This window comes from Erythrolamprus reginae, chromosome Z, assembly GCF_031021105.1.
Source record: "Erythrolamprus reginae isolate rEryReg1 chromosome Z, rEryReg1.hap1, whole genome shotgun sequence".
NCBI lineage: Eukaryota > Metazoa > Chordata > Lepidosauria > Squamata > Dipsadidae > Erythrolamprus > Erythrolamprus reginae.
In genome coordinates this window covers 146,565,445-146,581,039 of record NC_091963.1, presented here as the reverse complement: position 1 = coordinate 146,581,039, position 15,595 = coordinate 146,565,445, and the positions used below count along the sequence as shown (strand labels likewise).

The window sequence follows — 15,595 nt, the reverse complement described above, 5'->3', positions numbered from 1 at the left end:
TGGGTTTTAATTCATTTGTATCAAACATGTCCCCTTCCTGTCGCCTCTGTAGAAAGCGAAGAAAAATCTCCCCTCAAAAGTCCCCGTAATTTTTCAGCGAGAAGAAAGCCTAGCTGGAAAATGTCATTTTTACACCAAAGGAGAGAGAGAACGGAAAAGAAACCAAATCCTTTAGGATTTGGGAAGAATGTGTCCATCTTCCCGATTTTCCTTCCTAAGGTCTTGTGACTTGAGTTTTGGCAGGAAGAGGTTCGCATTGTGCCAGAGTGGGAGGTGTTGTGTGAGAGGGAAGAACTTACAGGGACCCCTATGGATGGAGAGAGGGAGACCAGGCTGATCTTTGGCAAAAAAGAGCCAAACATTCCTTCAAAACTGGCTCATTTTAATTTCTTTTCAGCCAAGATGGGATCTTCCTTGCCTTTTCCAAGATCTGTCCCTCATTTGGCCAGCTGGATGTTTCATCTCTCCTGACGAAAGCCTCTTGTTTTTCGGCCTTTCCCCTGGTTTGCGTCTGCACCGCAACAAGGAGTTTTAAAACTTTTTTTAAATTAATTTTTTTAATTGATTTTTTAAAATATGAACACACACACAACATAAAAAAGGTGCTCTGTGAGTAGTGCCCACCACCAGACAAGCATTCACACCCCACCACCAAATCAGGGGTGTTTCTTGTATATAGTCTGCATTGGTTGCCGATCAATTTCCGGTCACAATTCAAAGTGTTGATTATGACCTTTAAAGCCCTTCATGGCGTCGGACCAGAATATCTCTGAGACCGCCTTCTGCCACACGAATCCCAGCGACCGATTAGGTCCCACAGAATGGGCCTTCTCCGGGTCCCGTCAACTAAACAATGTCGGTTGGTGGGCCCCAGGGGAAGAGCCTTCTCTGTGGCGGCCCCGACTCTCTGGAACCAGCTCCCCCCAGAGATTAGAACTGCCCCTACCCTCCTTGCCTTTCGTAAACTCCTTAAAACCCACCTTTGTTGTCAGGCATGGGGGAACTGAGATATCTCCCCCGGGCTTATACAATGATGTATGTCTGCTTAATAATGGGTTTTTAAAAAATATTTTAAATTGTAAATTATTAGATTTGTCATAAACTGTTTTATTGTGTTGTGAGCCGCCCCGAGTCTACAGAAAGGGACGGCATACAAATCTAATAAATAAATAAATAAATAATAAATATACCATTTTAACTGAAGAACAAAATATCTGTTTACATATTATAGAGTGGCTCCAATTTATTCCTTGTAGCTTGGTCTCGGATTCTACTCGCCATATATCGTCTTACCTTGTCCCATCGTCCCATCAGTTGTCGCAAATCAGTTTCATTAACCAAATCCATCCTTTTAGCCATAATCTCAAATTGAATATGATCCACCATGTACCGGTACCAATTTTGCACTTTCCATTTTGTCACATCCTTACAAACCCGGGAGTTTTAAAACTTTTAAAAAACTTCTGTGGAAAAACCTTGATTCTTCCCAGTGTGCCTCCCCCCCCCCCCCCCGGCATGTCTGGAGCAAGATGATGGGGAAAGCATTTGGCTTGACTTTTTTTGCGAGATGAATTGTGGGCAAGACATCCTGGCCTGCAATTTCATCTTGAAGCCAGGGTTCAGGTCAGAAGGCGAGGACTGGATTCCAGGGCCGCAATTCAAAATCATAAAAAAAAAAATAATCAAATTGCTCACTTTCGTGTTGCTGGACATGATACAAGCACAGACATGATGCTGTGGCACAGATGATCCACTGGAACTTGTGCCGGAACTACCATTTACCAGTGGCAAAGAACTGGTGGGATCATAAGCCCAAAAAAGTGGTCGAAAATGAGCAAGCAAAACTACTGTGGGACTTCCGACTTCAGACTGACTGAATTCTGAAGCATAACACACCAGACATTGTGATCGTGGAGAAAAAGAAAGTATGGATCATCGACATCACAATCCCAGGCGACAGCAGAATCGAGGAGAAGCAGCTAGAGAAATTAGTGAAATACGAAGATCTAAAAATTGAGCTGCAACAACTCTGGCATAAGCCAATGAAAGTGGTCCCAGTGGTACTTGGCACGCTGGGCGCAGTGCCAAAGAATCTCAGCGGACATTTGAAAACCATCGGAATTGACAAAATCTCCATCTGTCAATTGCAAAAGGCCACTTTACTGGGATCGGCAAACATAATTCACTGCTACATCACACAGTCCTAGGTGCTTGGGAAGCGCCTGACTGGTGATGAAATACGAAATCCAGCAGAGTGATCTCGTTTGCTGTGTTGTATTGACATAATAATAATAATTTATTTATTTATTATTTAGATTTGTATGCCGCCCCTCTCCGCAGACTCGGGGCGTGTATATAAGTCCATGTATTTGCCATATGCTAGATAAATGAATGTACACAGATTTATTATACACAATGCATTTATTTTAGGTTTATACAATTTTATTTTTTGGGGGGGAAGTTCGATAATGCAGAGGGGGAAGGAGCAATTACTTCGGGAGCTTCCGGATGGAGGCTCCTTTGGGCTGAAGTCTCTTGCGTCGTTTCTCTTCTTGGTCTTCTAGCTCCTTTTTTGTTTTCATTTCCCACTTTTTCATCCCGTGGTCTATTTCAGAGGAGAGCTTGGTTATGCGCTTCTGAAGGGCCGAGAAACAGAGAAGGGATATTTAAAAAAGGGATGAGAGAGAGAGAGAAGATAGATACATAGATAGTGTTGTGATTCAGCCTGAGGCTCCTCAGGGACCGGCTGGAGCTCTGCCGGATCCATGCCCAGAGGAGGAGGACAGTGACCAGGACGGGGAGGACCAGGCAGACGGGGGAGAGGAACGTCAGGAGGAGGAGGAGGGAGAGCAGCCTGAGACCCCCGGGGGGGCCTCTCCCCAGCTAGTAGCCTGGATTCATTGGATGAAGACGCACAGACTATAATAGACATGAGGCAGAGACGTGCAGCTCAAAGAAGGGGCCAATTAGAAAGGTATTTCCATCCCTGAATTGGCAACAGCTGGGTTTGGGTGTGGTTCTCCTCAACAGGGTTGAAAAGGCAGGCCTGCCCTTACAGTCTCGTGGAGAGTTATCAACTGGGAGTCCTGTGACCTTGCTTCGATTCTTGGCGTCTCTGATCTTGGCTTGTGGCCTAGAAGCCTGGAAGACTTGGGGGAGGCGTGGGTTTTATTATCTCCAGTGTTGTTTTTGCCAGCAAGAATCCTGTTTTATTGCCTGGCCTTCGTGAAACCTCTGTGAAACTGCATCGTGTTCCTGTCTGTAAGAACAGTTTTTGTTACCTGTGTTTGCTTTCCAGTATATAAACTGCCTTTGCTTTTTACCAGTGTGTCTAGATACTCTTTTTGGTTGGTGTTGGCGTCTGGGGGGACCCAGACAGAACAGATAGATACATAGGATTTCTAGGCCACTCTTCTCCAGTGGACTCAGAGCATCTTATATAATAAATTTGATACAAAAATACAATATCGGTCGCGGGGATTCGTGCGGCAGAAGGCGGTCCCGGAGATATTCTGGTCCGATGCCATGAAGGGCTTTATATGTGCATCCGGCGGCATGAGATTTTGCACATGAGCAGCAAGTGAAATATCGCGTGAGGACATGAGTGCAAGTGAGATTTCGGCAATTTCTGGGGATATTTTTGCTTCCGCGCATACACAAAAAGCAAAAATGCGCTGAAATCTCACAAGGGGATATGTGCGTGCAAGAAAGTTCAGTGATTTTTATTTTTTGCTTCTGCCCAAAATTGCTGAAATCGCTCTCTCGCGTGCACATCACCTCACAAGATTTTGCTTCTACGCATGCTTATGAAGGAAAAAATACAAAAAAAAGATGGCGCCGCCCACATGACTGCCACCACAGCAGTCACACACAAATTGCGCCATCTGGTGGCCGCTACTGGTATGCAGTCTGCTACTGCATCTGTAGCAACCCACTGCTGACCCCACAGTTGAACTCTGAACTGCCGTGGGAATAGCAATGAAAACAAGCTTGCAAAGATTAGGGCTGAAGCCCCGCCAAATTATGACTGTTAAGCTATGCCCCATAGTTTTGCCCCATTACTAGAAAGGGTACTTACCACTATCTCCCGCTGTTTTTCCAGTCGTCGGACATGACCTGCCATGGGAGGAGCGGGCCTGCCATCTGCCGGGAAGGGGGAGAAGGAAGGGGTGAATGTAGACAGGAGAAAGGCACAATGGTTATTGAAGACACGGTTTGGCGTTCTCGGAGAAAAGATGTAAAGCTTGCTTAACTACCCTAACGCTTCCAGAGGACAGGGAGTCCTCGATTTACAACCTGTTGGTTAGTGACTGTTCAGTTACCAATGCAGCCAGAAAACCAGACTTACAAACAAGTGTTGGGAATTCTGACATCTGCTCTGTCACTTCATGGTCCCATGATCGAATTTTGGATACTTGGCAAATGGCCAACATATATACAGGAGTGCTTGGTGCACATTTGGCTGCAATTTGTGACATAGCCATCACTCTGCTAAACAACTAATTCACACAATAACATCAAAACTATTTAGTTAGTCCAGTGATGGTGAACCTTTTTTTTCTCGGGTGTCAAAAAGAGCATGCGTGCACACTATTGCACATGCGCGAGTGCCCACACCCATAATTCAATGTCTGGGGAAGAGTGAAAACAGCTTTCCTTGCCCTCCAGAGGTCCTCTGGAAGCCACAAATGGCCTCTTTCCCAACTACTGGTGGGCTTAGTGGGCCGGTGTTTTACCCTCCAAAGGCTTCCCTGGAGCCAGTGGAGGGTAAGAAGATCTTACCCCGGAGGTTCTGTGGAAGCAAAAAAAACCCTCCCAGAGCCTCTGTGTGAGCCAAAAATCAGCTGGCCAGCACACACATGCACATTGGAGCTGACCTAGGGCAACGGCTTGCGTGCCAGCAGATATGGCTCTGCATGCCACCTGTGGCACCCATGCTATAGGTTCGCCATCACTAAGTTAGACTGTGTTTCTCTCATCCTTCCTTATTAGCTATCTCCTGTTCTACTTATAACTTTGTTGCTTGCATTTTTACTATTTATATTGCTTTATTTAGTTTCGGAGTATGATTTATGTTGATTACTTATTGAGTATCCTATGACTATCGCAAAGTGTGATACCTAATGATTTAGGATGAATGTATTTTTATGATGGGCTGTTATCATGATTTATCACTTATAGCTGTAAAAGCTTAGATACCAAAGAAAGACAAATTGTGTGTCCAATCTTGGCCAATAAATATTATTGTTCTGTTCTGTATTCCATTTCATATTTCATATTCTATTCTTATTATTTTTCATTCCATATATTCTATTTATCCTATTCAATTATTATTTTTCATTCCATTCCATATATTCCATACTCTATATTCTATTCTATTCCTATTGATTGATTGTATTTATATGTTCTGTTCTATTCTATTTGTATTATATTCCATTCCATATTTTCTATTCTATTCCGATTGATTGATTGATTGATTGTATTTATATGTTCCGTTCTATTCTATTTGTATTATATTCCATTCCATATTTTCTATTCTATTCTATTCTGTCCTATCATATCCTAAAAGCTATCATAAATACAGGTTTTCCTCAAATTTCGACCTCAACGGAGTCCCAAAATTAACATGGTTAAGCAAAAGCATTGGTTATGTGAGTTTTACGACTTTGCTTGCCACGGTTGTTAAATAAATCATTGCAGTCACTAAGTTAGTAAGACAGTTGTTAAGTGAATCTGGTCTTTCCCATTGACTTTGCTTGTCAGGTCATGAAAGGGACGCCGTCACCTGGGTATCAGTTCAGAGAATCAGTTGTCAAGTGTTTTGAGGACATAAGGAGTTACACAACGGTTTTTAAGTATAAAAAACAGTTGCAAGCCCCCTTTTCAGTGCTGCCAACTTTGAATGGCCACTAAATGAACCGTTTTACCTGTATTTACCTCAGAAATGTTAAAAAAAGGTAAAAAATGTTCCGTGTTCCAGGGACTCGACTTAAAATCACGTGATCAAATTTAGATGCTCGGCAACAGGTAGGTACTTCTGACAGTTGAAGGATTCCTTTGAATGGTCATTACATGATCCGTTTTACCTCAGAAATGTAAAAAAAAATAACCCACGTAAAAATATTCCGTGTTCCAGGGACTCCTTGACTTAAAATCACATGATCAAATTTAGATGCTCGGCAACAGGTAGGTACTTCTGACAGTTGAAGGATTCCTTTGAATGGTCATTAAATGATCCGTTTTACCTCAGAAATGTAAAAAAAAATAACCCATGTAAAAATATTCCGTGTTCCAGGGACTCCTTGACTTAAAATCACGTGATCAAATTTAGATGCTCGGCAACAGGTAGGTACTTCTGACAGTTGAAGGATTCCTTTGAATGGTCATTAAATGAACCGTTTTACCTCAGAAATGTAAAAAAAAATAACCCATGTAAAAATGTTCCATGTTCGAGGGACTCCTCGGCTTAAAACCATGTGATCAAATTCAGATGCTTAACAACTGGTGTGTACTTCCGACAGTTGTAGGATGCCTTCGAACAGTCACTAAATGAACCGTTGTAAGTCAAGGACCAGCTATATGACTTAAGTCGACAAGCATCCAAATTATGATTACCTGATTGTAGAGATGCTGCAATGGTCATTAAGGGTTAAAAAAATGGCCCTAAATCATTTCCCCCCCAGTGCCTTTGTTAACTTCCAATGGTCACTTAAACTCACAAGTCCCATATGCAAATAGGTTGCATCCCGATAGTGGGCCACAGGTTTGTGGACACCTGTTCTGATGTACCTTGCAGGTGTGAACTGAATGGAGGGGAGTGTTTACTGGCCGGATGCCCTTCCTGTTGCCAATGTGGAGTTATATTCAGTAGATAAATTCTCAGTGTGCCCAGAGAGAAATACCTGTCTCCACCCAGGATCAAATTCACAGCCTCCTGATGGTGAGGCGAGAGCTCCGATCTCTAGGCCACGGCACCACTCTACAGATCTTTGAGTTAGGCAATTGTAGAAATATGGCTGGAATTCTCCATTGGGGTGGCGCAACAGGTAGAGTGCTGTACTGCAGGCCACTGAAGCTGATTGTAGATCTGTAGCTCAGTGGTTCAAATCTCATCACCAGCTCAAGGTTGACTCAGCCTTCCATCCTTCCGAAGTGGGTCAAATGAGGACCCAGATTGTGGGGGCAATAGGCTGGCTCTGTTAAAAAGTGCTACTGCTAACATGTTGTAAGCCGCCCTGAGTCTAAGGAGAAGGGCGGCATAAAAATCAAATAAATAAATAAATAAATAGGATGGCGAATTCTTTACAATCATCTGGCCGCTGCCTCCCACCCGATTCTACTTTGAGGATGATAATCTTGTTTCCTTAAAACATTTTTAAAGGGGTTTTTGGTTTGATTCTGCCCTTGGCCTCCCTCAAATTGGTCTGAGGGACTCTTGGGATAAACGCAGTCCGTCCATATCGACAGATTAATCTACACCCCTGCCCTGGTTGCCTTCGTGTTTACCAGCAAAAGACCAATCCGGTAAATCGGTAGTGAGCCCACGATCGGATGGGTTTTCAGGGAGACCATGCCTGGAAAAAAAAGAAGACAAAAGAGTTTGTGCAGCTCTGAGAAATTAAATAGATCACCAACAGTCCTACATGGCTTAGGACCAGATTACCTATGAGATCATTTTCTGCCTCATGTATCCCAGTGACCGGTCAAGTCCCCCGAGTCGGCCTTCTCCAGCTCCTGTCAGCCAGGCAGTGTCATCTGGTGGAGCCTTCTCTGTGGTGGCTCCAGCCCTTTGGAACCAACTCCCTCCGGAGATTCGTATCGTCCCCACCTTCCTGGTCTTTTGCAAGGCTCTGAAGACCCATCTTTGCCAGCACGCATGGGGGTGGGTGGTGGGCTGAGTGTTAAGAGCTAACTCCGGCTGATGCTATGAATGGCTAAATCCAGTTGGTTAAATGTGGATGATTGTGTTTTTAGGAAAAATGGGGTTTTAGAATTTTTAAAACTATTGTGACATTAGATTTCTCACACGTTTTGTATTTTGCACTTATTTTGTTGTAAGCCGCCCTGAGTCAGTTAAGAAGGGCAGCATAGAAATCTAAATAAATAGATAAATAAAGAAATATACGGATCAAAAGAGATTTGAGACTGCCTCTATCAATAGTATAAATCAGAGGTGTCAAACTCAGATTTCACTGAGAGCCGCATCAGAATAGAATAGAATAGAATTTTATTGGCCAAGTGTGATTGGACACAGAAGGAATTTGTCTTGGTGCATCAGGATTGTATTTGACCTTGGGGGCTGGGTGTGTAGCCAGGGTAGGCATGGCCATCTTGATGTCACTCACCGAGGCTTAGGTTTTTGACCGCGATGGCCTACTGCAGCCCTCTGCCAGCAAAAACGGAGCTTGAGGGCACGTCACCGGGTTTTATATTCGGCTGCATTCTGCCAGTGAACATGGAAACACTCTCACCCCCCCCCCAGCTCCATTTTCGCTAGCAGAGAGCTGCAGGAGGCGGTCACAGCTGAAAAGGGATCACACAGGGGGCCCCCAAGCTCCGTTATCGCTGGCAGAGGCGCCACGGGTCAGTCCTTCGCTGTTTCAAGGACGGCCCCACAGGATCAAATCTAAGCGCCTTGCAGGCTGGATCTGGCCCCACAGGCTTTGAGTTTGACACCCTTGAGATATACCCAGTTGATACCCAGTTATACACCTCCACCCTATGTCCAGTCAATGAAGCAGCGGAAGTGATGTGCCGGTGCCTGGAGGCTGTTGGAGCCTGGAAGGGTGTCAACAAACTCAACCTCAACCCAGACAAGACGGAGTGGCTGTGGGTCTTGCCTCCCAAGGACAATTCCATCTGTCCGTCCATTACCCTGGGGGGGGGGACTATTGACCCCCTCAGAGAGGGTTCGCAACTTGGGCGTCCTCCTCAATCCACAGCTGACATTGGAACATCGTCTTTCGGCTGTGGCAAGGGGGGTGTTTGCCCAGGTCTGCCTGGTGCACCAGTTGCGGCCCTACCTGGACCGGGAGTCATTGCTCACAGTCACTCATGCCCTCATCACCTCGAGGTTCAATTACTGCAATGCTCTCTACATGAGGCTACCCTTGAAAAGTGTTCGGAAACTTCAGATCGTGCAGAGTTGGCCTTCTCCGGGTCCCGTCGACTAAACAATGTTGTTTGGCGGGCCCCAGGGGAAGAGCCTTCTCTGTGGCGGCCCTGGCCCTCTGGAATCAACTCCCCCCAAAGATTAGAACGGCCCCCACCCTCCTTGTCTTTCGCAAATTACTCAAGACCCACCTTTATCGCCAGGCAAGGGGGAACTGAGACATCCTCCCCCAGGCTTTTATATTTTATGTTTGGTATGTATGTGTTGTATGGTTTTAAATTGTTGGGGGTTTAGATATGTTTTATTTTAATATTAGATTTGTCTCACTGTCATATTGTTTTTGTATTACTATTGTGAGCCGCCCCGAGTCTTCGGAGAGGGGTGGCATACAAATCTAATAAATAATAATAATAATAATAATAATAATAATAATAATACAGTGATCCCCCGAGTTTCGCGATCCCGATCATTGCGAATCGCTATATCGCGATTTTTCCACCCGATGACGTCACTCCCTTCCTTTCTCATCTTTCTTTCTCTCTCTCTTTCTCTATCTTGCTTCTTCCTTTCTCACACTCTCTTCCTCCCTCTCTCATCTCTTTCTTTCCTTCTCTCTCTTTCTCTATCTCTCCCCCTCTTGCTCTCGAGCGGCAAGCGAGCAGCCGGGCGGGCGGGCGAACGGGCAAGCGAGCAGCCGGGCGGGCGAACGGGCAAGCGAGCGGCCGGGCGAGCGGGTGACGGGCAAGCGGCAAGCGATCTTGGGGTTTCCCCTTTGCCTGGGCGGCGGGAAGACCCAGGGAAGGTTCCTTCGGCCGCCCAACAGCTGATCTGCTCCGCAGCGCGGCAGCAGCGAGGACGGGGAAACCCCATCTTCGGCTTCTCGCTGCTGCCGCGCTGCGGAGCAGATCAGCTGTTGGGCGGCCGAAGGGTCTTCCCCGCCACCCACACGCAAACTCCACCATCTGCGCATGTGCGGCCATGGAAAAAGGGGCGCGCATGCGCAGATGGTGTTTTTACTTCCGTGCCGCTACATCGCGAGTTATCGATTATCGCGAGGGGTCTTGGAACGGAACCCTCGCGATAATCGGGGGATCACTGTAATAATAATAGATGATAGAAAGAGGATAGATACGTGATAGTTAGATGATAGCTCGATAAGATTAGTTAGCAGGCACTTACTTCAATCTCCAAGTACTTCCCGCATGCTTCACGGTGCTGCAATGGAAACTCCGAGCCAATTTCACAAGCTGGGGTCCTACAGGATGAGAAATCAGACAGAAAATGCACAGCTGACCCAGACATGTTGCATTGTTGGCCGGGCAACTTCCTCAAACCAATTACAGTGGTCCCTCGATTTTCCCGGGTTCGAACTTTGCGAAACGGCTATACCACGGTTTTTCAAAAATATTAATTAAAAAATACTTTGCGGGAATTTTCCCCTATACCATGGTTTTTCCTACCCGATGACATCATACGTCATCGCCACACTTTCGTCCACCTTTAATAAATATTTTTTTAAATAAACTTTAATAAATAAACATGGTGAGTAATGATCTAAATGGTTGCTAAGGGAATGAGAAATTGCAGTTTAGGGGTTTAAAGTGTTAAGGGAAGGCTTGTGATACTGTTCATAGCCAAAAATAGTGTATTTACTTCCGCATCTCTACTTCGCGGAAATTCGACTTTCGCGGGCGGTCTCGGAACGCATCCCCCGCGGAAATCGAGGGAACACTGTATATGTTTTGTCTAATTGATACATGTTCTTTTTGAGCAGCCAAAAATTTACTCCGGTTGTCATGGTCAGACTTCAAAAAACTCCTGAGCCAAACTTTAAAAATAATGTAGAAAGCCCTTCCTTTCCATCTGCCTTTTGATAGGCAGAGACGGAATGATTAAACATTAAACATTATACTGATTCTAATGATAATGTTATTGATTACACTTCACACCGCTGAAGGGGATGGGCTGTTAAGAAATTTGAAATATTAGATTAGATTAGTACATAGATAGTGTTCTGTTGAGCTCTCTGGTAGAATCCTCCCAAAAATGCACAGATACAATTTCAGACACACACACACGTTTGAAAATTCAAAACAATGTTCTTTATAATGAAAATTCACTTAAACTAAGCCCTCTTTTGGGATAGCAAAGAACACTGGTCTCCAAACAAACTGATAATTTGTACAAGTCCCTTATCAGTTCTGTGATACTTAGCTTGCAGCTGTGAGGCAATTCACAGTCCTTCTTCTTTCACAAAGTGAAACACATTTTGCTCTGGTTTAGTTTCAAAGCGGGGGAAAATCAGCACACCAAAGGTCAAAGGCAGTAAAGCAGTCACAAAACACAACGATCAGATAATCCTCCACGATGGCCAAACTCACAGGCTGCTCTTTATAGCAGCATCACTAATGACCACAGCCCCACCCAACCACAGGTGGCCTCATTTTCTTTGATAATAATCTCTCAGTTGTTGTTGCCTATGCATGGCTCTCCACATGCGTGGCTGTATTATTAACTCTTGTTCCGAATCCAAGGAGGAGCTAGATAATTGATCTCCTTCTGAGCTGTCTGCCACACTCTCCTCCTCCCTGTCACTCATGTCTTCTTGGTCAGTGGAGCCTTCATCAGCAGATTCCACGGGGGAGGGGGGGGCATAACAGGCCTGCAGCATGTGGATGTCTCCCCCACATCCACAGTCCTTGGGGCAGGAGCTGGGCCAGAGCTAACCACAACAGACAGACAGACAGACAGACAGACAAACAGATAAGTAGGTAGGTAGGTAAGTAGATAATAGATATATATTGTGTTTCCCCAAAAATAAGACCTGGTCTTATTTTCTTTTGGGCCCCAAAGCAAGCACCAGCTCTTATTTTCAGGAGATGTCTTACACGCTTACCTTAGAACCATCACTGCCAAATCTCCCACTTCCCACCACCTGTGGCGCTGCTGCCTGATTTCCTCTGCAGCTGCTTGCGATTAAATACCGTAGAAATGGTGGTAGACTTTAGGAGAAACCCTCCTATTCTACCACCTCTTAAAATACTATACAACCCAGTGTCAACAGTAGAGACCTTCACATTTCTGGTCTTTACCATATCTCAAGACCTAAAATGATCCCCTAACATCAAAAACGTCATCAGAAAAGCACAACAAAGAATGTTCTTTCTGCATCAACTCAGGAAGCTCAAACTGCCTAAGGAGCTGCTGATCCAGTTCTACAGAGGAATTACTGACTTTGTCATCTGTACTTCTGTAACTGTTTGGTTCAGTTCTGCAACCCAACAAGACAGACACAGATTTCTGAGGATAATTAGAACTGCAGAAAAACAATTACTGTCAACCTGACTTCCGTTGAGGACCAGTAGATAGATAGATAGATAGATAGATAGATAGATAGATAGATAGATAGATAGATAGATAGATAGATAGGAAGGGAGGAAAAAGAGAGATGTTATATCAAGGATGAAATGCTCCCTGTTCACTCCCGGTCACAAAGGGTACGGCTCCATTGGAAAGATGCTTGGTTTTTTGTGATGCTGTTCAAAAGCAAACATCTCTCCAATGGAGATTTTATACTCTGACAAGGTCAGTAGGGATTGATGAAAGCTTAATAACTTTTTAGTAGTTTTAAAATAAATTTTAAATGTTGCGGACATTGTGATGTCTACTGCTTCTTTAGTTATAACTATACCTGGAACTTGTATTTTTAGTACAATTCTCTCTCTCTCTCTCTCTCTCTGCATGTACTGTATACACAAACACACATTTGACAAGTTTCAAATATAATGAAACTAGTCCTACACTGCCTCCTGCTGGCTAATGCGTTAGCAGCGGAGATGGCCTCCCGGTTGAGTGAGTAGAGAAACAATTAGAGGGAAAACATGAAATCTACAATAATATCCAAAAGTTGGTTATTAGAATTAGTGTGGGGTTTGCTTCCCAAAAGCCCTCTAGTTTCGTATTTTTTAAAACAATTTTATCATTCAATTTCTGCAATGGTTAGGATTTTATTGTTCATATTGCAGCCTACATAATAGGGGTTCAATTATAGTTAATTTAAGCAAGTTCATTCAGTGATCGTTCGAAGTTACAACGGCACTTGACTTAAGACTGTTGCAGGATCACCATGGTCAAAATTCAGATTTAGTTTAGCAACCAATCTGTATATAAATCAGCCAGATTGGATCTGGAAATTTTATTGCATTTAAAAAATTAAAAGAAAAAAAGAAAAGAAAAGAAGCAAAGCCAATGCAGAACTAAACAAAACCATTGAAAAAAGTATGGGGGGGGGGGAGAACAAAAACATATATTATCCCCTGCTTGGGGTGGTGGTGGTCAATTGGTTTGTGGACATGTTTTGCAAAGGTTTTTTTATTAAAAAAACCTATTACAGGGAGTCTTTGACTTACGACTACAATTAAGCCCATTTCTGTTGCTAAGTGAGACAGTTGTTAAATGAACTTTGTCCCATTTTATGAGCACAATTGAGCCCATTTCTGTTGCATTTTTTTTTTTTGCCCAGGGTTAAGTGAATTTTTTGCAGCGTTTTAAGTCAGTAGCCCATTGTTAAGTGAAGCTGGCTTCCCCACTTTGTTGTTCAGAGGGTTGCAGAAGTGGATTGCTGCAACTGTCATAAATATGAGGCAGTTTGCCAAGACTGCAAATTTTGATTACGTGGCGCATGGGGATGCTGCAACAATCCTAAGTGTGAGAAATGGTCCTAAGTCACTTTTTTTCCAGTGCCGTCATAACTTCGAATGGTCACTAAACAAATGGTTGTAAGTTCAGCACTAGCTGCATATAAAATCAAACTAGAAAAATGAATAGTTATTGTTACATCCACAAAAAAGAAAATAGTTGCTGCAGGAACTCAAGAGTGAATTATGAAAAATCAAACGTGTAATGTTATCATTCACAACCTGAGATCCAGAATTTCTGTTAAAGATTCATATATGTCAAAAATAAATCAAAATATTAGACTAGATAACCTCCAAGGTCTCTCCCAACTGTTAAACAAAGTGATTTATGACATTCTTGAATAGAGATTGAATGCAATACCCTCTCATATAAGGAAGCCTTATATGGACATTACTCACTTTTTTTCAGTGCCATTCTAACTTTGAATGGTCACTAAGTGAACTATTCTAAATCAAGGACTACCTATACTGTTGCAATAGATTTGTCAGTGTTGGGGGGGGAGATATATTGACCCTTCAGCCCAGTATTTCTCAACTTTGGCACTTTTAAAGATGCACAGACTTCAACTTCCAGAATTCCATAGCTAGCAAGGCAATTTGCTGGCTGGGGAATTCTGGGAGTTGAAATCCACCCATCTTAAAGTTGGCAATTTTAAAGAGCCGCTCCGAGTCTTCGGAGAGGGGCGGCATACAAATCTAATTAATAATAATAATAATAATAATAATAATAATAATAATAATAATAATGATAATTTACTGCCTGGGGAATTCTGGGAGTCAAAGTCCCCACATCTTAAATTTGGAAAATTGTTGGCTGGGGAATTATTCTCCTGGGATTAAGGGAAATTCTGGAAGTTGAAGTCCACCTATTTTAAAAATTGCCAAGGTGAATAGAATATAGAATAGGATTTTATTGGCTAAGTATGATTGGACACACAAGGAATTTGTCTTGGTGCATATGCTCTCAGTGTACATAAAAGAAAATATATATTTGTCAAGAATCATAAAGTACAACACTTAATGATTGTCATAGAGTACAAATAAGCAATCCAATCATATTAGGAAACAGGTCAATAAGTCAGTAAGAAATACAGCTTCACAAAAGAGGCTGCATATCAATGACAATCATTGAGGTACAACACTTAATCATTGTCATGATGAATTATGAATTGTGACAATCGTTAAGTGTTGTGCCTCATGATTCTTGACAAATGTATCTTTTCTTTTATGTACACAGAGAGCATATGCACCAAGACAGTAAAGAATTCAATTCAATTCCTATTCTATTCATTAGCCAAGCCTCCCCTCTCACCTACTATGCTTCTCAATATGGCCATCATGGAGTTTATAGAGCAGTTTGGACCTTTCTTGAACTAGCAATTTGAATTAAGAAATTCAGCCTCTCCGAAAGGGCTGTCCTTCAAATGTGCGTGAATTTTGGAGGAGGGTGTTGGGTACTTAATTGAAGAGTGTCTCTCGCCTTGCCACGCGGATCTCCGTACCTCACTCCCAAATTCCATTGCACGCAACGGAACCGACTCCAGGGAAAAGCAGATTACTTCTCTCATTCATTCTCTCCAGCACGTGTTTCTGCCCATGCGCGCACACAGACGCTCGTTCCCGCGTCCAAAGACGACTCCCTACCCAGTTTCGCGGTCCCGGGAATCGCCATTCAGAAGACTTGACCGGCGCGACTCTTGTTCACCGGCGATGCCCGGTTCAAAAAAGCCCCCGGGGCGCCATTTTGGATCGTCCAAAACGGAAGAACCGCCTCATCCGGTCACCC

At 43.6% G+C, this 15,595-nt stretch overlaps 1 protein-coding gene across 3 annotated transcripts; it reads right to left on the bottom strand.

Annotated features, from left to right (window-relative positions):
- Positions 1 to 379: 379 nt before the first annotated feature.
- MRPL52 (mitochondrial ribosomal protein L52) lies at positions 380 to 15,570 on the bottom strand. 3 transcript variants are annotated; one of them, XM_070729194.1, is made up of 5 exons: positions 15,454 to 15,561; positions 10,292 to 10,367; positions 7,507 to 7,574; positions 4,079 to 4,143; positions 380 to 511 (listed from the first exon to the last, which is right to left on the bottom strand). In XM_070729194.1, exons 1-5 carry the CDS (start codon positions 15,479 to 15,481, stop codon positions 383 to 385), a joined length of 366 nt encoding a protein of 121 aa, XP_070585295.1. In that variant the 5' UTR covers positions 15,482 to 15,561; the 3' UTR covers positions 380 to 382. The 3 variants fall into 3 exon arrangements, with proteins under 3 accessions (XP_070585295.1, XP_070585296.1, XP_070585294.1); XM_070729195.1 differs by lacking the exon at positions 380 to 511 and adding an exon at positions 2,403 to 3,259 and having other exon boundaries at positions 15,454 to 15,570; XM_070729193.1 differs by lacking the exon at positions 380 to 511 and adding an exon at positions 2,403 to 2,636.
- Positions 15,571 to 15,595: the final 25 nt, after the last annotated feature.

Excerpts from the sequence above, each read along its gene's own strand:
- MRPL52 (XM_070729193.1), bottom strand. The coding sequence starts at position 15,481 with ATGGCGATTCCCGGGACCGCGAAACTGG. Across the intron at positions 10,368-15,453 it reads TCCCGGGACCGCGAAACTGG|GACCCCAGCTTGTGAAATTG; the intron begins GTAGGGAGTCGT and ends CTCATCCTGTAG. Across the intron at positions 2,637-4,078 it reads AAAAACAGCGGGAGATAGTG|AAGCGCATAACCAAGCTCTC; the intron begins GTAAGTACCCTT and ends TCGGCCCTTCAG.